The 24,075-nt window shown below is 47.0% G+C and overlaps 1 protein-coding gene across 2 annotated transcripts in view; it reads right to left on the bottom strand.

Annotated features, from left to right (window-relative positions):
- The window catches only part of UVSSA (UV stimulated scaffold protein A), a 287,019-nt gene that overhangs the window by 251,546 nt on the left and 11,398 nt on the right, over positions 1-24,075 (bottom strand). For both annotated transcript variants that reach the window (XM_085642589.1, XM_085642590.1), the window contains exon 3: positions 9,128-9,458. In XM_085642589.1, the coding sequence (XP_085498715.1) occupies positions 9,128-9,458 (331 nt within the window). The remainder of the gene's footprint in view (positions 1-9,127; positions 9,459-24,075) is intronic.

The raw sequence follows: 24,075 nt of genomic DNA on the forward strand, positions 1-24,075 counted from the left end.
AACGGACCCTTTTTTCGCAAAGTGCCCAACTGTAGATTTTGAACCCTAGCTCTGCCAGAACCTAGGGAAACAAAGCAAACCTATACATTTTTTTAAACTAGACACCCAAGGGTATCCAGGATGAGGTGACTTGTTTGGCTCTCACCAGGTTCTGTTACCAGAAACCCTAGCAAACCTCAAACTTTGTAAAAAATATAAAAAATGATGAAAAGATCTGGAATCTGCGTTGAATTCACAAATTTCCACCCACCACGCTTTCCCCAAAGTCTTCTGATAAAAATGGTACCTCACTTGTGTGGGTAGGCCTAGTGCCCGCGACAGGAAATGGCCCAAAACGCAACATCGAAACACCACATTTTTACAGTGGAAACTGACACTTTTTTTGCAAAGTGTCTAGCAATAGATTTTGAACACAAGCTCTGCCGGTACCTAGGGCCAAAAACCCAGGCGACCCCCTCCCTTGCAAAACTACATCGTTTTGCGATAGGTAATTTGATGTCTCCACAATACGTTTTGGGCCTTTGCCTGTCACGAGTACTTGTCCCACCCACACGAGTGCGGTACCACTTTTATAGAGAGATCTGGGGGAACGCTGGGTGGAAGGATCCCACAACTTTTCCACAGAGAAAAATCACAATTTTTTCCATCAAAATTTGAGGTCTGTGGGGGATTCTGGGTAGGGAAACGTTGGGGGATCGACGCAAGCCATACCTGCCTGGACTCCCCCGGGTGTCTAGTTTTCAGAAATGTGCGGGTCTGGAAGGTTTCCCTAGATGGCTGCCGAGCCAGGGACCCGGGGGGGGGGGGGGCAGATAAGGGGCTATTGCCCCATCTGCCTCCCGGGGGCAGGGGGAGCAGGAAGACTGTAGCATTATTTTTTTGGGTGGGGGTATTGACATGCCCATTCTACCCCCACCCCTACGTATAAAAAAACCAAAAAATCCTGGTGCCTATTGGGCTTTCTGCCCCCCCCCCGGGCGTAGATAGGGGGGGTTAGAAAGTCTTTTGCCTTCTATAGGGGGGTAGAAGGGGGGCAACCCCCACCCGTGGCCTAAAAAAAATAATCCCTGGCGTCTAGGGTCAGAAAGACTGTCTGTGGCTAAAATGTATGGGGGGAGCGAAGGCCCTTGCCCAAGGGGCTGCTCCCCCCTCCCTGGTGCTAGTGTGTGGATCCCCCCTTGCGGAGATGCCCAAGCAGGGATCCACTAGGTAGGGGAGATTCTCCCCTTTTCAACAATACCTCTCCCATGTGTTTCGGTGCTGGGGGGGCGGTGCTGAGATAGCCCCATAAGCACCAAAACTATGAAACTGAAATTAAGTTTCAGTTTCGTTGTAATGACAACAACGTGCCATGCTCATGATCGTCATTACACGGAAAACCAAAAACGGGCATCGGGAGGTTGGGGAACCTCCCAAGGCATGAAAAAAAAAAGGGAAACCTCTCTGCTGTTTACAGCAGAGGAATGTTTTGCAAGTGTGCTGATGACGGAATGGTTCTGTCATGAGCACACTTGCACTTGTGCTCATGACGGAACCATTCCGTCATGAGCATGGAAGGGGTTAACTTGCGCAAGTTACAAAAGCGAAAGAGCATGTTAAAGATGAGAGGGAGGGGGTAAAAGAAATGTAAAGGGAAAAAGGAAGAAAATGGAAGAAGGAGATAAAGAGGAGAGAATGGTAAAGAGGCAGAAGAAATTGATTTAGAAGTGAGGGAGAGGGTGGGGAGAAATTAGTAGAGAGGGGAAAAGAGAAGGAGAAAAAGGGTAAAAGAAAAACGTGTAAGAGGTAGTAAAGGAGAAAGAGAAGAGAGGTGATGAGACAAGTAAGAGAATGGTAAGGAAAAAGGAACAGAATAGGAGAGGTAAATAAAATTGGTTAAAGAATATGGCGTAACATGCAAAGGTATTACACTGCGTAAGGACAACATTGAATGCGTTGTGCTTCAAAAGAAGAGTTAAATAATATTACCTATTGTGCCTCAAACATGAAGTAAAACGAGGAAGGGTTGCAGAAAGCGGACAGCACATTGTGCCCGCTTCAACAGAGAGCACACAGCATCGCATGAAGATGCCATGTAAGCAGTCACGTCTCTAGCGCCAAGAGGCACTTGTTGGTAAAAGGTACCGCGTAATATAACAAATCATTACCCATAATCGTTTTAGTTATACCTCACTTTGTGAAGAAACTCTCAAAACGTCTTTATCCTACTGCCAGCATGCTATACAGACAGTTTTCTGATCTGATAAAGATAAGCAATTGAAATCTACCAACTGCAGAGATCTTTTTCTTTACACATCTGATAAGGTACAATAGTGGGTCCATAGCTTTGCCTCTGACGCTCAAACGTGTCCCTTTCTTTCCTAGAAGCATATTACGGACTATTGGGAAGGTGTGGGCATGCTGATTTACGCATATCAACAACTTTCTGTTCAAAATCGGACGTTGCAGGTCCACTGCCTGTGCCGCGCCAATGTCGGCCCCCAGGGAAGTGAAGGTCGCAGACCAGTCCTTTCCCCGGGGCACTTCACGCAGGCCTGATGGACAAGGTGGGGAGGGGGGTCAAGGGAGTGGGTTAAAGTGCGGGAGCAGGGTGGGCTATAAAGGTGTCAGGAGGGGAGAATCCGGCCTCTTCCTAGCACCACCGGGTAGTGCAGATTTAATTTAGTGGGCAGGGAGGTTAGTTAGGGCCTGTTTTACAGTGGCGCAGTTAAGGTTGTTTGAATTAGGGCAGCAGTAGCGGGGGTAGCATTTGCATCCTACCTTCATCGTAGACAGCGAACAAGGTCGACCCCTGACTGCGACGAAGTTCGGGCCGCATTGCGGCTGCTGGGTCAGGCGGGCCAGGAGGACCTCATGCAGCCCGGTGTGCTGGACCAGGTGTGAGTTGGCATGGCCCATCCCCCACGGTCAGCATCAGCAGGTGTGGCAGTGGCGACATGCTGAGAAGAGCCACCACACACCAAGAACTCAGCACCGTGCAGGCACCGGCAGGAATGTGCAGAATGAGGAGGCCCAGGGAGAGAACAGGCCACTAGACTTCTCGTGGAGGCCTCCCCCTGGGCCTCAGGAGACCAGTGCAAGCTCAGACCCGGCCCCCGCCCCAAAGAAGTCCAGGAGGATGGGGCCCAGGTATCCATTTCCCCACCAAGGCCCCAGGACAGGGGGCAATGGTTTTCACCAGTGGCGGTGTGGGGGGTTATTTCCCCCCACACTTCACCTAGATGGGAGGGATGGACCTGGAGGCAAAATTAAAGGAATAGAGGCGTATTATATAGGAAACTGAGGATTGCCTAAGCTGTGCGAGGCTAGGGAGCGGGCAGAGCAGGTGGCGCCCGGGTGGTGGGGTGCGGCCCCCCTATCCGGTGTAGACGTGGTATGGGTGCAGGAGGCTGAGGATGAGGTTGTGAGGGGCAAGTGGGTGTGGGTCTCAGATAAATAGCAAGCAGATGGGGGGAAAGGGACAGCCAGCATGGTGATGAGGCCCGGTGGTGCACAGGACCCCTCAGGTTGGAGCAGCCTGGTTGGGGGTGGGGGGGGGACAAAACCGGCAGGTGAGGCCGGCAGAAGCTGGGTGGCACCAGTGGGGCGCACAACAGCCCTGGGACGCTGGGCAGAAGCAGCAGGGGGGGTCCGCGGCATCCTCCCCTCCAGCGGGTAAGTGCTTAGCTACTACGACTGCAAAGGATGGCACCCAAAAGAGCGGCATGGTGTAAAAGGACAGAAAAGAGTGGTGTATGATGAAGTTGTGGGGACATTGGAGAGTGAGGCTGAGATAGTGCTGGATTACGGGGATGAAAGTGATGAGTGGGAAGAAGGTGAAGTGCGGGATGATGAAGAAATGACTGTGGGGGGGCCTGGGGTAATGGAGAAGGCAACCAGGAAGGTTGGTGTTTTGCAGGAGGCAAATGCGGCCAAGAACAAGTCGAAGCCCATGGGGAAGAAGACGCCCAGCAGCCGGGGCAAGGACAAGGAGGTCCAGGGAGGCTTTCAGGTAATGGGGGCTGGTGGACGGCATGGGACGAAGGAGACAAGGGTGCAAAGAAAAAATCCTGCAGGTCGGTGGGTGTGGACGAGGGAACATGGAGGGATTTAGTGTCAAAAACAGGTGCAGCTGCGCGTCCTGCGTTGGAAAAGGTTAACGACGGTGGAAGGCGCTTAAGAGAAGGATGACCAAACCGATGATAAACATTACAAAAAGCTGCCATACATGGGGCTGGCGATGCCATTGGGATCGCATCTATCTGACAAAACAAAAAACAGGATATGGAAAAAATGAATATGTCGATGTCTTTAAATTGCTACATAGGGAGATACAGGCAAAGGAGGAATCGAAAGAGTTTACAAGGAGGTCGAGGGTACCCATTAACATGGATAACTGGACCTCAGCTTTCCTAATTTGTGCTAGCATTTATTGTGAGAAGTATTTAGAAAGGGCGATTGCCTTGCTGAAATACATGGACATTATTCATAAGGCACAGATGCATTTTGTGGGTTTCGCCTGGCTGAGCTATGATGAGGAATTCAGGGCCAGGGTCACTATCAAGCCAGACAGACCTTGGGGTGAAGTTGGTCAGGAGCTATGGATGTAGTGGATGCCCCCACACAATCCTCGGCATCCACGCATACGGCCAGCAGCCTGCCAGAGACATATCAGTCCTTTCAGGCGTGGCGCAGCTGCCTAAGGACGAGGTGGAAGACATCCAGGCCTTTCTGTTACAGATGGTGGTGAGAGGAAGATTGTGCTGAGAGCAGTACAGAGGCTGCTGTGATTCCTGAATTTTTCTCACAGAGTGGTGTGATCAGGGAGAACGGTTGCCGGTGCCTCGCACACACGTGAGAATTTCGATGGGAATCGGGAAAGATTTGGGAGTATGGCAGACTTTTTGGGCTGATTTTAACAGTGGAAGAAAACACAGTCTGGCAGGTGCCTTAGGTTTTGGACTGTTTTGGGATGGACGTTGGTGCGGCACACTGGTTGAGACAGGGACGGAGCATCGCATTCTTCGAGTTCTTTCCACTGTTGGTGGCATTGGCAGTTTGGGGGTGCAGAACTGGACAGTGCTTTTCCATCTGGACAACAAGACTGTGGTGGAACTAGGGGACAGACAGAAAGCGAGGGATTTGAGGGAATTGCGGCTGTTGGAGGTGTTTGTAGCTGAATGTGGGTTTTCGAGCCAAACATGTCCCAGGGGCCAGCAATGACATTGCGGACGCTTGGTCTCGTTCGCAGTAGCAGCGATTCAGAAGACTGGCACCTGGAGCGCAAGAATGTAAGACAGAGCTACCGGGCGACATCTGGGCCTGGGGGGGGAGTGAAAGTGATAGGCTTGGTCGAGAGGTCTTTGGCGGAATGCACAAGACGAAGCTACAGGCTGGCGTTGTCTGAATTTGGGGAGTTTATGGGTCAATTCGTAGCTACATTGAGCCGTACGTGACAGGACACTGAGCAGGGAGTGTTGAGTTTTGTTTCACGTTGCATTGATAAGGGTCTATCACAGACAATAGCTGGAAAGTCGGCAGGGATATCGTTTAACAGCAAGTTATATCTAGGTTTTGATCTCGCCAAGGATGAGATTTTGAGCAGAATGTTGAAAGGTTGGGGGCGTGAACACGGGAGGGGAGTCAGGAGAGAGTTCTGAGGGAGGCCATCATGTTTGATTTGTTGCAGGATTTATTGGGGGGTTTGCCAGGGTGTTGTTACAACCCATTTGAGGTGTTATTTAGGCTATGCATGACTTGGATGTTTTTTGGGGCTTTTCGGGTCTCAGAGCTGTTGGGAACGGCACGACAGGTGGGGGTGTCCTATGGGGAGGTGCGACTGGATCAGGGTTGATTGGGGATCTGGCTGAGTCGCTCTAAGACAGATCAGGTGGGCAGCGGGAGATGGGTTTGGTTGAATGAGAGTGGTTGCAGCGGCGCATGCCTGGTGTGCGAATGGCGGGATTATGTCTCAAGACCAGGACGGCCTTTAGCAGGATTTTGTTGCCATCCGTCAGGAGGACGGGTGATGGCTTTTCAGCTGCTAGCGGTCTTGCGCATGGCGCTACCGGAAGTGGGTAGGGAACCAGCCGATTTTGGGACTCATTCCTTCTGAATTGGTGCTGCTACAGCAGTGGTGAACTTAGGGTAGTCCTGGTGCAAAATTCACCAGATTGGAATGAGGAGGTCCAGGTGCTGCGCGAGATATGTGAGCAAATAAGGGGCTACATTCATGGTAGGGCGGGGGCAGGAGGTACTAGCGCATGGGGGAGGTGTTCTTCAAGGCTAATCAATTTCCTTTATATCGCAGGATGTGTGAACGGCCCAGGAATCAAGACGGTTACCTGGATCATGGGACACTCCACTGGGCAGCCAAATATGCAGACCAGCAGGTGTACTGACGTAACCTGGGTTTGAGAAGCAGCCACCACGAAGTTTTTTGGTGGGGAAAAGGGGGAAGGTGATGGGGGGGGGTGGCTTTATTGCCTTGGTTGACGAAAATGGTACCACAGAGGGGCTGCCCAGACATGCTGATGTTACACTTGAGAGAGAACGATCTTGTGCGTTTGTCAGGATGGACACTACTGCAGCACATGCAGAGGGATTTGGAGGTGATAAAAGGAATTTTGCTGGAACATGCCTCGCAGGGTATGGAAGGGGGCTGTCAAGCATGCAGCCATTAAAAAGGCACGCAGCAAATTGAATAGGGCAATGAGGGTTTTCTGCCAAGCGAGAGACATAAAGGTGATTGCCCATGTGGGACTTAAGTTAGCAGAACCACTATTGTTCAGGGACGATGGGGTACACCTTTCGCGGATAGGGAACGCATATTATATGATGGAGATGCGATTAGTAGGTTGTGGAATGAGTCCATCTTGTGCCACAGGGAATACTAAGCTAATGGTTAGGGGTATACCCAACGATCACCCTCCCCTTTTACCTGGGTATCTGAAACACAATATATAAGCAATTGGTAAGGAGGAAAAGATACACAAATATTTTTGGACACGGATACCTTTAATTATCCTGTCATCTGCGTATATATTCGCATTTTAGTTATTTCAACATTTTATCATTGAGCATATACAAAAAACATATATTTACACTTAACACCTCTGCAACTGAAAAAATATATATACACACAACAAACTAAAGCTACTGTCCACCAGGGAATTTTTTCTTATTGTGGAGCCACCTTTAAATAGTATGGACTACCTAGAAGGTTCAAACATTGCATTAGGATCAACTTTTTCCAAATTATTCATGGGAAGCAATGTGAGATTGTAACATCCACAAATAATTGATTCAATTTTTACTCCTTCTATAGAACAACTGTCGACGCGGTCGCGTTTCAGCCGGACTATTTCTTACGGCTTCTTCAGGACAAAAAGCAACAGCAGCATTCTACAAAAAACAAACATAAGCTCCAATAACATATACAAACAAAAATAATTATCCTTGCCGATTTATATACAGGTCTCTTTCCCTGTGAGGCATATGGATAGATCCACCACCACAAAGAACCACCAAAGAAGTGATACGCATTTCTAAAAACATGAAAATAATCTCCTGGGAAAAAATTCCCTGGTGGACAGTAGCTTTAGTTTGTTGTGTGTATATATATTTTTTCAGTTGCAGAGGTGTTAAGTGTAAATATATGTTTTTTGTATATGCTCAATGATAAAATGTTGAAATAACTAAAATGCGAATATATACGCAGATGACAGGATAATTAAAGGTATCCGTGTCCAAAAATATTTGTGTATCTTTTCCTCCTTACCAATTGCTTATATATTGTATACAGGGAATACTAAGGGCTGGTGAAAGGTTCAAAGGAATTTTTTGGGGGGGCCGGTAACCGCCCTATGGGGGTTCCCTGGTTGGCGGTACTTTGGAGGGGTGGTGAGTCACATATGTTTATAGTAGCAAACACGAACACCAAGGTGTTTTCTTAACAACGATAGTTAAAATGGCAGGACAAGTATAGCCAATTCAATGTAAACCATCGGTCACACAGCGCACAACTGAAAATGTGACAAAGGCGCTTCCTCCAAACTGCAATATTTAACACTTGGAAGCCAGCATTGAGACAGAAAACTGAAGTCGTCCTAAAACGTTGTGCTAAAATCTATACCTTGAAGCCTCAATGTGGAAGGGGGTGTTTCGTAACAGTCTGTGGGTGGGTAGAAGTTGCTTTGTTTAGCTATACACCACCGATGTTAAAAAAAACGTATGCAATTCGGGTAAATCGCACAGCATCGCTAAGGTAATGGCTCGTAAGCTATTAGAAACAGAACAGTTCAATACTATTTTTAGAAAGTACTCAATACCGAGTTTAATACATTCATAAATGGTCGCATGTTTGCTAATCTACTGCCTTCTGTAAATCCAACTATCAACACATATAAATGTGCTAGGCAATGTTTCTGACATCTGTAATCTTGGTTTCCACCATTCTGCTTCGCTGCCAAACTTAATACATTATACGCGGCAGAAAAATATAAAAGACCTGCGTGCCGCAATGCTTTTAAAACCAGCCGCATGCGCGCCCCTGCTCGCTCCCGGGGCAATGCTCCATGGGAGAGTACTTGCGAAAAAAGGTGGCACATGCACCCACCAGTAGCCATTTGCAGGGTACAGTCTTTAAACGACACACAAAAAAGCCAAACCAAAGCATGGGAGGAGTCAAACCCCACAAAGTACAGACAACAGATCACGTAAAAGTACAAGCTCTGTTTAGGCTGAACCTAAAAAATATGGAAGGAGACCATAGAAAACAAAAAGGAACAACCCAGGAAAATCCAAATCCCTGAAAACCATGCGGCTCCAAAAGGTACGTTATTCAGCGAGCTAAACTTTCTGATCTTATTGATTAATCTGTCGGTCAGAGGCAGAATTTAAATTAAAGTCAGATCTATTCTCAGATAGGGGAAGATAGTACTAGAGTTTTCTGTAACCATGATTGGCAGTGACCATTTTTGGCATAGAAGGCATGCTGATGATAACTCGTCTCAAACTTATAAAGTTACATTTTTAAGTACATCCTACTTTAGAAAGCATCCGAAGTAAGAATAATGTACACTGCATGTCTCTCAACTTTGAATAAACCGATGACCAAAAGCAACATGTTAGACAATGAACACATTACCTTTTTGTTCTGCTTTAAGAAGTGATAGCCCAATGATAGTTTCTTGTAGGCCTCTCCATATTTTTCATGCCATTCTTGAACCGCCTTGATTGCCATTTTCTTCAACTTTTGAGCCACTTCCTTTGGTGGTGGAAGCGGCTGGTCATAGTCCGTTTCAACAGTGAGCTCTAAGAATTCCTGGAAGTTAGAAATAACCAACGTCCGAAACTGATGTGACCGACTGAACAATTCATCCACAATCTGAAAAGCAGAGAAGCGGATTTCTGCATGCTCCTCGTTCAACTGGGTAATGAGAAGATGATAAACATGACTGATATACTCATCCGATGACCTTTAAAAATGAGAAAAAGTACAAACATTAATTGAGCATTTAGGAATTGTAAAATATACTTTACAAATCTTTATGTCGAAATGTCAACTCAACTGTTCAGTCTAGGCCATGGGTACTTACAAACATTTCCCCAGGGGCCGCAAAGGACTGGCTGTGGCATGCCCGACGGCCAGACCAATGCCAGCAATGCAAGTGTCGGTGTGATGAAAGATGGACGTAGGGGGACGCGAAGCAGATGCATGGTGTGGACAGCAAACCAAGCCTTCATGTGACTTCTGTCTGCCACCAACGCTCTATTCTGATGCATCAAGAATTAAAGTCAGAGCATTAACTTCTGATGTAAGCCTTGAGAGGGAAAGAGATACTCTTCTGGTGGCCTAATTGCATAATGTGACACCAGAAAACCCGATATCAGTCCTGACTACCTCACTTGATGAAACTGTGAAATCCAAGGCAATTGGTTAATTTCACTTTTCCTCCTATTTCTTCATTACCACATACGAGAGCCTTTAAAGAAATGTATGAGTTCAGGGTGTGAGCTGTACAAAACCTTCTCTGGTGTTTTATTTAATATACTATAATATTGTTCCAATTATATAACAACCAGGACTACACACAAGGCACACCTGACAAATGACTTGCCTTTTGGTTCACTAATGGCATTGTTTTCAGAATGGGGGCGGCATGAATGTTTCCATGATAATGTTTGAAAACTGTCACTGCTAATAAATGCCTCTCAATGCAGTGATATAATTGCCATTATTTTTAAGGCAATATATACATGCAAGTTTGAAGTCCTTCCTATGTCTGGAAGCGAGACTGCATTCTTCAAACTAGTGATCAATCCTCAATTCACCTTATCGGGCCTGTTAATCTATCGCCCTCCTGGGAATGCCTCTTCTTGGATATCTTCATTTGTTGACATCATAACTCCCCTACTTCTCAGGGCAGCCAATTTCACCATTCTTGGTGATCTTAATTTACATCTTGAAGACCCTCAGTGTACATACAGCAAACGCTTTTTATCTGACTTGGAGGCTTTTAATCTGCCCCTGTTGAATACTGGTCCCACCCATTCCGCTGGACATTTATTGGATCCTATTCTTTCCAATGTCCCTTTTGATTGCTCTCAGAGTGCCCGTCCGCTGGAGTGGTCAGATCACTTTGCTGTTCATTTTTCTTTATTGTACACTAAACATCAGGTAATTAGAATCCTAGATAAGGGCGCTCCAACTTATCGCTGGGGGAAACTCGATATCAATAAGTTTAATCATCATCTTTCCAATACCTGTCCTGAGGAATGCATGGTTTCAGTCGTTGAGATGAACACGGCTGTCTCCCACTGGCTTATAAATGCTGTTACTACTCTTCTCCCGCCTTCTTCCACACATTTCAGGTCACATCGCCCTCCGGCGCCTTGGTTTTCCACTGACTTGAAAGCCCTGCGCACTAAATGCAAGGCCTTAGAGCGGAAATGGCGGCACTCTTATTCAGTCCCTCAGAAGACTGCTTATAAAGAGGCTTTAAGAGATTACCATCTAAAATGTAAAACCGCCAGAGCAGCTTACATTGCAGATACTGTTACACAAGCTCAGAACTGCCCTCGTACTCTCTTCTCTGTCGTTAAAAAACTGACAGGTGCGGATACCATCCCAACACCTCCAGCTTTAGATGAGGCCCAATGTAACTCCATAGCAAAATTTTTCATAGCAAAGGTTGAACATATTTACGACTCCATGAGCCCTCCTCTGAATACAGAGGAATTGTGTTCTGAACAGACTGGAGATATTGAACCGCTTTCTTCTAGGGTGAAGTTGACACATTGGGAATGGTTTGATGACACTTCGTTCTCCATCTGTTTAAGCAGTATACGATCAGGCTCACCGCGTGATCCTGTACCTGTAAAATTTCTGAAATTACTTGATCTTGCTCCTCGGAGGGTTCTTATGAGACTTCTAAACGCCTCATTACGCGAATCCCAGGTGCTACGGGACTGGAAACACGCAATGGTTGTTCCCCTTCTAAAAAAAGCTGGAGCTGATATTGTCCAATCTTGCTAATTTCAGACCAATATCATTGCTACCCGTACTTTCTAAAGTGCTGGAGAGGCATGTCAACACCCAATTATACCATCTAGTGGAATCGTCGGGATTTCTACATCCATCCCAGTCTGGTTTTCGTGCCAATCATTCCACTGAGACCGCCCTTCTTGGGGTTACAGAGAGTTTAAGACACGGTATCGACCGCGGCGAAACATCTGCGCTTATCCTTTTGGATTTAAGTGCGGCGTTCGATACCGTGTCCCATTCCATTCTTTTGAACTCTCTTCGTTCCCTGGGACTGGACGGTCCGGCTTTGGCCTGGATTGCCTCCTTTTTAAGTGAGCGCACTTTCCAGGTCTTCTCCACGAAAGCCACTTCTTCCACTTGTACATCGGCATATGGCGTTCCTCAGGGGTCTATACTCAGCCCTCTGCTGTTCAACATCTATGTAAGACCCCTCGCTTCTATTGCAGAAGACGCCGGGCTGACTATTTTTTCATATGCTGATGACACTCAGATTGTTTTTTCCCTCTCTAGCTGTGAAAGCAATGATATATCGGTTTTGAAAACCGGGTTGTCACGTATAGCTGAGTGGATGCAAAGGCATCTCCTCAAGCTAAACGGTGACAAAACCGAAATCCTTATTTTCGGGAAACAGAAAGATCTATGGGGCCCACAACATTGGCCTAGTGAGATGGGACCTCTGCCTCAGCCATCTTCAGTGGTCCGCAACCTCGGTTTTCTCATCGACGACAAACTCTCCATGAGACAGCAGGCCACTCAGGTAGCCGCCATCTGCTTTACTACCTTACGATGGCTCCAGAAAATCTTATGGATGCTGCCTCTATCCACCAGGAGAACCGTTGTCCAGGCGTTGGTAACCTCTCGCCTGGACTACGGAAATGTCCTCTACCTTGGTGCTGATGTGGCCACTGTTAATAAACTTCAGGCTGTTCAGAATTCTGCAGCCCGTCTTCTCTGTAACATCCCGAGAAGACAATCAGCTATGCAGGCATTACGTGATCTACATTGGCTCAGGATTCCCAGTCGTATTAAATTTAAAGCCTTATGCTATCTTTTTAAAATCAAGCAGGGCTCGGCCTCGAAGTATCTGCGTAACTTCGTTCAACCTTACAAGCCAAATCGCACACTCAGATCCTCCGCTAACTGTGACTTTGTGATTCCTCGATTCAAACTTGTAAAAATGGGAGAGCGGGCCTTCACTCACCTTGCCCCGAAACACTGGAATGCTTTACCCTCCACCTTGAAAACAGACGAATTTTCTCGCCTTTAGGAAAAAATTGAAAACATTACTGTTCCAGTGATTTGCATGTTGATCCAGTTGTCTCATGGTGCTGCTTCTAAGGTCCGTTTTTTTCTTCTCTAGTCTATCCCTTCGCGCCGGGAAACCCACTGTGGGTAGCTGTTGCACGTTATAAGTTCAAATAAATAAATAAATAAATATAATCTGATCTATTAAGGTAAAACGCTTGTGCATGTTAATAAAATACACTTTTTTGAAGTTTGCCGAGAGATTATCATGTTTTTGCACGTTTAGTGCAAGGTCTCTTTAAAACTAAAGGCGTTCCTAAAGATAAATTGTGTAGGACACTTTCATTTCTTCTTTACTGTTACTTTAGTTAATATGTAAATAAAGAATGTTAATTTGTTTCACAGCTTTCTGAATGGTCCTGTTCTTTCAAGTGAACAGCAGCCAGTGCTGCTGTTCACCAGGGGGCCACAATTGAAGGTCTGGAGGGCCGCATGGGGCCCCCTGGGCCGTACTAAGAGTATCCCTGGTCTAGGCAGTGAGGCTCGCCTTGCAACACTCCTAAAAACATAATTTGTAACAGATGCTCAGAAACAAAAGTAGGCATTTCTGTATATAAGAATGTTTTTACAAACGACTAATGAAATACAAACACATAGGATGAGCCATAAAGAAATCAAAATCTACAGAAAAGGTATAGTTTATGCATTTTTAATAACACTGTCCGTAACTGTATACTAGCATTCACTTAACAGATAAAGCAGAGAGGAACTGAAACGCTGATTTACCTCCACTCATTTCAAATTAAGTAATGGAGGCATTTTGTGAAGGTGGCTTATCAAATCATATATAAAGCAGTATAATTAGCTTATGTTATGCTAATTTGTAGAGTGCACTCGAGAAGGTATCCTGGATCTAGGTGTGAGTCTAGCCAAACTTAGAGACTGGTAGGACTGCTCAAAAACACAGGTCTTCAGCTTCTTGTGGAATTCAAGAAGTGTCTCTTTTGTGTTGTGGCAGGTCATTCTATGCTGTAGGAGAAGGCGCGACGGCTGGATCTGGTGTTCTGTATGCGTGGGATGTGTGCATGTAGGAGTCCAGACGAGCTGAGATGTCTAGAAAGTATGTGAAAGAAGATGAGATTGTTGAGATATGCTGGGCCAGTGTTATGTAGTGCCTTGAAAGAGTGGGTGAGGAGTTTGAATTATGCCCATTTGTGTATAGGGACCCAGTGGAGCTCCTTCAGGTGTAGAGTGATGTGAGTGCGGGGTGTGAGGTTGAGAGTGATTTTGGCCGCTGAGTTCTGAATGGACTACAGCCTTCTGGTGAATTGTTAGACATAGAAGGTGTTCCCGTAGTCTGTATTGTGCAACTGTAGTTCCTTTTTAGATTTGACACGTATGGTAGTTGCACTACTCACTAGTGCACTAGTCACTGCAATCATATTGTATTCTATATTTAATTTAAGGGGCAATTGGTCAGTATCCCTCAGCAATTGGCTACTTTTGCTCCGGATCCGTCAGCCTCAGGCTGTAGACCTTCTTACTCACAAACTTCAGATCAGACCACAGACGTATTTCAGTCTTAACATTTTTTAGGTCGAGCCTAGAGCAGCGCATGCGCTGCTTGCTCGACTTTTAGTAAAGGGGTAAAAAAAAGTGCTACCAGATGCTGCCATGGCCGGCCTAGACCTGGAGTGCCTCTCTCCGTGCTTCAATTCCCTCCCCCTCCCCTACCACAGATCTCGTCACCCTGCTGGCCTCATTAAGTGCATCGCGATCGCAATCACTTTCACTTTCGCACACAACTCCCGGGCTTCTCTTGCGTTTCTTCCCCCACTGTTCTTCCTTTAATTCCAACTTCAGCGTCAGCTCTTGTTTTCTTTTTCCTACCATTCCCCGTACTTCTCTTCACCTACTGCTTCTCCCTCTCACCTAATGTTTTTCCTGTGTGTGTGGCTGTGAGGGTTCTCTTCCCTCTGTAGCTAAGTTTACGTGCACCGAAGATATTCAGTGAAATTACTATGCAAGTGCACACGCAGAATGAGCGCAGTAATCTTAATTCCTCTCCAGCCCCTTTACGCATCTCCCAATATATGCCACCTGTTTCTCCTTTTTTCAGTGTTCTGCTTCCGTCCTGTCTACAATCTGCTCCCTCTCTTTTACACATTTCACACTGTTCTGCTGTCCCAACTTTGCTCCTGTTTTTGCATTCCTTTCGATCTTTTTGCACATCTCTCCTGAGCTGGTCCTCTGTCCGTCCGCCCTCCTTTTCACATTTTTTCCACTTTGTTAAACATCTCCCACTATCCTTTTCCTCGGTCTTGCACACTATCCTCTTCTCTCCAATTTCTCCTATCTGCATCCTTTCCTTCACCTTTTACCAGTCTGCTCATGTCTTGAATGTTATTCTCGCTTCTGTTCTTTCAGCTATCCTTTCCATCTCCTTTAAACGCCTCCCATCATCATGCGCCTTTCCCGTCTACACTGTTCCCCCAACAAACTACATCACCTTTAGGTAATTTCGCAACTTTAGGGCCCGAATGCCACTCTGATGGGTTTTGGAGCACCAAGTCATTAAAGGATATTGAAAAATCAAGTTGCAATGAAAAGAAGAAACTGCAGGAAGGTCATGAGTTATAGCATGGATAGGAGTGAGGCAGCACTGCCCACCACGTTACGATTCTTTGCACGGATATCATTTGCTTTCACAAATGAATGTTTCTCTGAAAATGGTACCTAGGTTTTCTCGTCTGTTCTTTTATTGAAAAGGGTTTATGTACTTTAAATAAAAAACATGCATTCACCGAGTTTATTATTGACCAAATAATTGTGTCCTTTTACTGGCTCGAGATGAATGGTTTCATTTCGGTACTCTGGTGTGGGTGCTCCCAATTAAAGGCAGCCATTTTTGTCTTTATATGGCTGTCTATCAAAGTCCACCATTTGAGCCGATTAGTATTGCCCGAAGGAAAAAAATTGACGCCGAGAAGATGGGCTTAGAGTCAGATCTGTCAAGTAGTGGGTGGGAGGTTCTAGTTTTCGCTCTTTCCAATACTTTTCTCTGAGTGTGCACTTTTACGCTCTTGTAATTGTACAAGACGTAGTTGTTTTGGTTCCTCCTGTGCTTGCTCTACACCATGCCATTGTAATGTGGTTTCATGAACTACTTCTATTCAGAAATGTTAGGAGTGAAACCACCCAGTAGGTGCACAACACATCTATTCGAACTCTATAGTGTGATGGCAGTCTTTAATATTTAATGTCCATCCTCCAAGATCTGCATTGACTGTCCCTAAAGTTTTGTGAACCATTCAGTTCAGTCTTAGCAACATAATGAGCATTTCAATGCTTTGGCCGCAAGATAAAACAAGCATTGGCATAGCCAATAGGTCTTGCATTTGGGACCTTATAAGTGCTTAGCCATGCAACAGTTTATGTTGTTGCACCAAGGATATTGTGCTGCAGAACTAAACACTTATAAGGTCCCAAAGGCGAGACCTATTGGCTATGCCAATGCTTGTTCTAATGGCTCTTTGGGTGTCTTCTTTCACCTCCACTGTAACGCATGAGGGAGTATTTATTGTATGTTATAAAAGTAGATGCTGACAAAGGTATCTAGAAAATATTTAACCTTTTTCTTTCTCTAACATCCATTTTTCAGATGCATTTGTTCATCTGTACAAAAACAAGCACAGTGAAGTCAACAGCACACTGTACAAAATTCCAAAATATTGTCTGTCAATGCATGCTGAAACAGCAATAGGCCAGTCAGTGTTGGAGGAAATATGTCAATTTCACTAAAGTCCTGCTAATTTGCAATATACAGTTACCATTGGTTTGGTGATATAACCCGTATCTTGAGCATTATTGATATACAACATGTGATAAATGATAACAGGGATGACATTTGTGGGGTGACCAGGGACTACAATGGTGATTTATTCATACACCGACGCTTCAGATAAAGTTCTTACAGCAGATATATTAACAACGTAACGCCCACACGACGTCTTCAAACTAAAAAAGAGGGTGCTGTGAGTCACAACATAGTCATATGAGGCAGTGAGCCTTAGAACAGTGTGTGGTGCACAAATTACACATCACAGAGTAGGGACTACTTTGCAGAACTGCAGGAATATGCAGCATAAATCAACTATTTAGTGAAGTAATTAGACGAGCAACACCTTTCTGGAACTCAACCGGCTGCCTACATGAGGTCTTTTATGCATGCTTCATGCAGGTTTTGAGTTTCAGGCAGTAGTTTGCTCACCCTGTACTTCAACACAACAGTACGTCATTCTGGAAACTCTCCTCATTAACAGAGGCTGTACCCTCAGAACACTCAAGAGAAGCAGGTTCATGACTCGAGATATTCAAAAACAAGCAACTTCTAGCTGTAGCCAAAAAGTGACCCTGCCAAGAAGTTTTTATTTTTTTATTTTTTTTATTTCTTTATTAAACAACCGTCAGCAGAGTACAAGTGAGCCCTTGTTCCTGTCGAAAAAATCTTTGATTTCTTCCCCCAGTTCAGCCTGGAAGACTGTATCTAAAAGGAACTCCGGGAGGAGACGCCAGAAGCGAGGGGTTACTACTGCACTGGGGGGGGGGGGGGGGGGGGAGGGGGGGGGAAGACTATCTCAGGGCACACAGGGGCGTGGTCAGAGTATGTACAAGCAAGATGAGTGACAGATTGAATCCAAGGCACCGTGCCTCGGGAACAAAGCCAGTAATCGAGCCGAGACCACATGGTGTGACCAGAGGTGTAATATGTGCCCTCCCTCCCAATGGAATGCATATACCTCCAGGCATCCACCAGCCCGTGTTCTTCCAGTATCCCCAGCAGCGTGTCATGTGCCTTAGTGTTATGGGGAGGCTGAGGGTTGGAGCGATCCGCTGCCGGGTCTACTGCTATATTAAAATCCCCCCCACATATCACATGTGTGGATCCCAGATCTAATATACGGCCCCAGAAAGTAAAGAAATATTCTGGGTTGTCATGGTTAGGGCCGTAGCTACACGCAAGGGCAACTGACTGTGTGCGTAAAGGACCCCACACTATACAACTGCGGCCAGAGAAGTCACAGTATGTGCCTCCTAGTATGAATGGTGTATTCTTTTTAAATCAGAATGACAGTACCTCTAGAATAGGTAGAGTAGGAGAAGAAATCTCGGGTCGAGGCCCATCGGGTACTAAAACTTGGGGGCCAAAGGAGGTCCAGATGGGTCTCCTGAAGCAGTGCAATGTGCACCTGGTGCCGATCTAAATATGCCAGAATCTGTCGCCGTTTACGGGGGTCACAGAGCCCCCTGACATTCCAAGTAAGCAATTTTATGCCTAGGGCCTTAGGATGTGTTGCCACAGGAAATTTACAAAAAAGGAAATGTCACGCAAGCGATTGTAAAGCAATGTGGTGCGTATCTGTGTGGTGAAAAACATGGCAAGCGTGTGCAATATGCAATGACGGTACAGTTAACAAAAAACCACCCACCCCACCAACCCCCAGCCCATAGCCTCCCTCCCCCTACACACCCATCCGCAAAGAGTATCGATGCAGGAGCAATAGAAAACAGTCATCAGCATTTGAGACCCAGCCCACCCACAACAGCACCCCAATCGTGCCGGTATACCACCTCCCACCTGAAAAAAAACAAAAAAACCGAAGAACTACATTATCCCAGAAAAACTGGCGTAGAGCCATTGAACGGCAGTACAAAAAAATCAACAAGCATTGGCATAGCCAATAGGTCTCGCCTTTGGGACCTTATAAGTGTTTAGCCATGCAACAGTTGCATAACTAAACACTTATAAGGTCCCAAAAGCGAGACCTATTGGCTATGCCAATGCTTGTTTTAATTGCTGCAATCTATTGAAGCCTCACGGAGAACCTCAAAGCGGCCGTGAAAGTGATCGCGATCAAACATCAAAGCGGCCGTGCGGCTGCGAAAGTGAAAGTAATGGCAGTAAAGCGCGACGCGCGTGCGCGCCCGCACACATGCACTGTAGGTCTAGGCTGGCCTGGTAGCACTTTTTGGAGCCCTCACAAAAGGTCTTGCCAGACCAGCGCATGCGCTGGGTCAGGCGAGACCTAAAAAGGACCAACATGCAAAGGGGAGCTCCCATAAGGGGGGGGGCGCCCAGTGAGCACAAACCCCCTCCCGTGTCCAGCAACACTATGTCACATACCAAGAGCTAAGAGGAGAAACATGTCCTCTCACCAAAGGGGAGATCAGTGGCGTGGGGAGGGGGGGGGTGCCCGGTGAAACAGTAAGTGCAACTGTCCAATATACAGAGATGTGACTGCAGCATATCCAAAAATGAGTCATGACAAACAGATCTACCCAGAGCACTTTTCTGAACAGGAACAGTCGCCAAATTCAGGAGAGTGAAAAGCATAGCATGCGTAGTGGCCTCGTGTATGGGATCATGAATCCATTGTGCGCCTCGTAGGGTCAAAGCGCAAAAAAACCAAGGACGTCAGGTGACAGAGAGGCCTCCAGCATGGTGAGAGTTCAATTGCCGGTTGGCGAGGAAGGTCTAGAGTCCGGATCGCGTTGAGGTGATCTTTTAGCCAGCTTCTTCAAGAAGTCGTCAACTTGTAGCGGATTTACACAAATGATGGGTTTACCGTCGTAAAAGATCCGGAGCTTTGCAGAGTAAAGGAGTGCATATTCAATATTAGCCTTCCGTTGCTTTTGTTTAGCAGGTAGAAATTTCCGCCGCGCCTCCTGAACTGCGAGGGTGAAATCCGGATAGACTGAAAAAGCATTGCAGAGGTTTCGTTTCGCGAGCTTTTTGTAGTGCCACATCACAGTCTCTGAAATTTAACAGTCTAGCGATAATAGGGCGAGGGGGGGCACCCAGGGGAGGGCGCGGCCCCAGGGACCGGTGGGCACGCTCCACGACCAGATGGGCTGAGAAAGAGTCTGCGCCAAAGCAGCCTTTCAGGAGACGTGCAACGTAGTCTTCCATACGACCTGTGTTGGTCGATTCGGGTATACCAACTAAGCGGATGTTGTTGCGTCGGCCGCGTGCCTCAATGTCCTCATTTTTAGCCGCAATAACCTTCAGCAACTTATCCATGGTCGTGACGCGGTCTTGAAGTTGAGATGTGGTGTCTTCCGTCTCGGAGATGCGTCATTCGGCCTCTTTGAGTTGTCCATCGTGTTTGTCGACAAGTCTGTCAAGCTGTTCTGCACCGCTAGGAGAAGCATCTTAGCTTCGTATCCGGAGGATTGCGAGGCGGTTGGACCAGATGCCATGTCGGATGGCTCAGAGTCAACAGAGGTTGAGCGTGTAGTAGCTTTCCTGAAGTCAAATGTCAACCGAGGCTGGCGGGCGTCAGTCTTCCCCATAGCCACGAGGCCCAAAGAGGGACGAAGGAGACCGCAGGATCGTGTTGGCAAGCCGCGCCGCGCGTTGCCCCCCTGCACACCGTGCGAGACCCTGGAGGAAAGACGTCTGGCTGGCTGTTCAGCTCAACCTTCCGTGTCTAGCTGAGGTGTTGTTGGCGTAGCTTCACGTATCTGTGCCGTCAGTCAGCGAGGAGCCGTGGGTCACTTATTGTGGATGGAATGGCAAAGGCCAGGACAAGAGCTACGAGCATTGGAGTAGCGGAGTCCAGGCACTGCGTGCGCTGCAGACTAAGATAATGGCTGAGGGCGTGCACAGTAGAGTTGAGACAGCGAGGGGAGGGTGGCGGGGGGGGGGCCCTGCACCAACAGAAGAGGGGATTCACAGTGGTAGCATGAAGGCTGGCAGAAGATTAATACCCACAGGTGTCAGAAGGCACAGGGGCCAGCCACACAGAGAGGACACCCTTCCAGACACACCCCACCCTCACAAAACAGCAGAAGAGTGACGGTAGAGGCCTGATGCCAGGGCGTAGACTCGATGACACTGGGGCAATCACAGCGCCCCTGGAGGCACAAAAAAGTCTCAGTGGGTGGGGGACCGATCAATGCCTCCCCTCCGCCTCACAGCAGCAACAGGCAAAGGGTGAAGCAGACGGCTGAAGCAGACCAACTTCCAGGTGGCGGTGATGCAAAGACGGCGCTGAGGGGAAATGGCAGTGTAAAGGGCCTCGCAGAGCACAAGCAGAGCGACAGCAATACTCTTCCCAGGCGCGAGGAGGTGCGGCCGGGTGCGGGAGTAGAATGCACCACGTCCTGAAAAGGCGGACTCCCGCCGCGGGTAACAGCCAACTCACACCTCCCGGAGGGGGCCGAAGCAGAGCCACCACACGCGATTTCGCAGAAAAGAGTGTGGGGGGGGTCAGATAGCTCTAGGCATGGTGCGCGGCTCACCTCCGTGAAGCGGGCAGATGAAGCAAAGACGAAGGAGGCGCAGGTCAGCGCCGAGATGTCCCGCCAAAAACCGGTGCCCAGTCGTCTCAGAGGCCGGAGCGGCCTAACACCTCGTGGAAGACCAGGGGGTCGCGTAGAGCATGCGGCCCAGCAGCAGCACCAGGGAGGACTCGCAGGCCTGTAGAGTGTTCAACACCGCAGCTCCCCAAAAAACAAAGCAGAGGCTGCGAATTTTCGCATAGGAGCTCCGGAGGATCTCAGGTGCCAGCAGCAGGTGTCATCAGGGGAAAAGGGCAGGTATAAATGCGGATTTATGATGGATTTCATCACCCGGAGTGCGGAGCCTCACAGGTGTGCGGCCATCTTGGCTGTTCGCCACCTAACGCCCCTGACCCTGCCAAGAAGTTGCAAATTTTTACACTACAACAAATGTTATGCAGATGATAATCAACTTTGCAAATGTGTTTGTAAGAAGAAAACAACTGGCAATTATGAACAGATATCAAGAGAGTAAGGCAAGGCGGGAATAGCTCAACCAAGTTAAGATTCTGCTACAAAATTAGTCCGATCATTTCAAGTCCGTTTAAGTAAAGGGATTTAAATTCCATAGAACTGATTAAAAGTTCATTTTCTCCAACCACAAACAAGAGAATAACCTGAAAATAAACCACTGTACTAAACGCAAGCATTGGCAAAGCCAATAGGTTACGCCTACACTAGAGCTATTTTCTTTGCCAATGTGTTTTAGCCATGTCGATCAGCAGTGTGGAGTGGAGAACAGTGCCATAAAGTGGATTAGCGCAGAGTGAAGTGAAGTGGCGTAGAGTGGAGTGGCACAGAGTAGAGTGAAGTGGCACACAACAGAATGGAGTGAACTGAATAGAGTGGCATGGAGTACAGTTGTGTAGAGTGCAGTGGCATAGAGAGGAGTAGACTAGAGTGCCGTGATTTGGAGACAGTGTAGAATGGACCAGAGTGCAGTAGAGTAGTTTGGCATGGCACAGAGTGGTGTGTAGTGGCATAGGCATATAGTGAAGTGGCGTAGAGCGGAACTGAGTGGAGTGATGTAGCATGACAGAGTGGGGTACAGTAGAGTGGCGATAAGTGGAGTGTCTCAGAGTGGTGCAAAGTATAGTGGCGTAAAGTGAAGTGGCGTAGAGTGGAGTAGTGTAGTGTACAGTGCAGTGGCATGATGGTGCAAAATAGAGTAGAATGGCGTATAATGCAGTGGGTTAGAGTACAGTGGTACAGAGTGGAGTGACAGAGTGCAGTGGTATACTGTAGAGTGCAGTGGCATAGAGTGGAACAGAGTTCATTGGCTTAGAGTTCAGTGACACAGATTGCAGTACTGCAGAGTACAATACAGTGGCATAGAGTGGAATGGTGCAGAGTACAGCTGCATATAGTGCAATGGCATATTGTGGTGCAGAGTACAGTAGCATACAGTGTAGTGGCAGGGAGAAGAGCTGTGTAGAGTGCAGTGGATTATAGTGGTGTAGAGTAGCGCACAGTGCAGTGGCATAGAGTGGTGCAGAGTAGATTAGAGTGGCGTAGAGTGCATTAGTGCAGAGTGGAGTACAGCGCCATAGAGTAAAGTGGTGCACAGTAGAGTGGAGAGCTGCAGCATGCAATAGCAGAGTAGAGTGATAGAAAGTAAGGTGGTGCAGAGTGCACTCGCATAGAGTGGTGCAGAGTAGAATGTCAGAGTTCAGTGGCAGTAGAGTGGAGTGGTGCTGAGTAGTGTATGAAGACCAGAGTGGTGCAGAGTACAGTGCAGTGGCATTGAGTGCTGTAGAGTATGGTGACAGAGTACAGTGGCGCAGAGTGGTGTAGAGTGCAATGGCGTAGAATGCAGGGGCACAGAGTAGAGTGGAGCAGAGTAGATTAGTGTGCCGTACAGTGCAGGGTTGTAGAGTGGCATAGACTGCAGTGGCAGAGTGCTGTGGAGTACATTGCAGTGGAGAGCAATGGAGTAGACCTGGGTTCAGTAGCCTAGAGTTCAGTTCAGTAGAGTGCAGTGGAGTAGAGTAGATTAAAGTGACGCTAAATAGAATGGCATAGAGTGCAGTAGCGTGGTGAAGTGTCGAGAAAATAGAATGCAGTGGCATTGAATGCAGTGGCCTAGAGTATAGTAACGGCTGGAAGACTTAGTATGAGGTGGGGCGATAGAATATGCCTTAGATCCAGATTTAGTGAAAGAAGTGAATAACCCCAATGTCTTTAAAAGGAATTTAAGAGGTCTCTCTTCTAGAACAAAATCTGATAAAGTCATTGCATTTTATACTATCATTTGCACATAAATCAGCCCAAAACCCATGTGTTCTGAAATGATACCAATAGAAAAAAAATAGTATCTGAAGTCGCAGAGATTCTCTATAATGCTGCCTACTGATAGTTTTTCACGCTCATGTACACCCACGGGGGGTACAATATACAGTAGATGTTTGATCCTTGACGGGTCAGGCTTTAATCAAAGGTTAGCCCACATTGCAACATATTAAATCTAATTCTCCCATTTATAACTTTGGCCATAACATGCACCACCTTGAATTGCTACAATTACCAAATATAATGCTACTCCATTTGCTTGTCTCCGAAGGAGGTAAGGCTGACCTGGCTTAGCTGGGATCTCAACTTATGATCTGCAAGTCATTGCAGATGTCAACAATGAGCATTATCTTACTGGGCCATCTTGCTTCGGATTCGCAAAAGCTTAGGGAAAAGTATGGAGAAGAAATCGAGTGTTGCTCACTGAGCTGACCACAATTTCCAACGTACAAACAACAGATACTTGAATTCGGGAATGACACAAGTCATAGTGCTGGGTGATTGAGCACCCCTGATTTACTTATGTTCGACAATCTTGGGCCCCTCCCGACCCCAATTCTCTTGTATAAAGTATAAATGCAATATTTATTGGCGGACTTTCTTACAGCAGTACAACATTCATTCAAATCATGCTCCTCCTCCTCATGTAACAATGGGGGATGCAAATGCTT

Source organism: Triturus cristatus, chromosome 2_2 (genome assembly GCF_964204655.1).
Source record: "Triturus cristatus chromosome 2_2, aTriCri1.1, whole genome shotgun sequence".
NCBI lineage: Eukaryota > Metazoa > Chordata > Amphibia > Caudata > Salamandridae > Triturus > Triturus cristatus.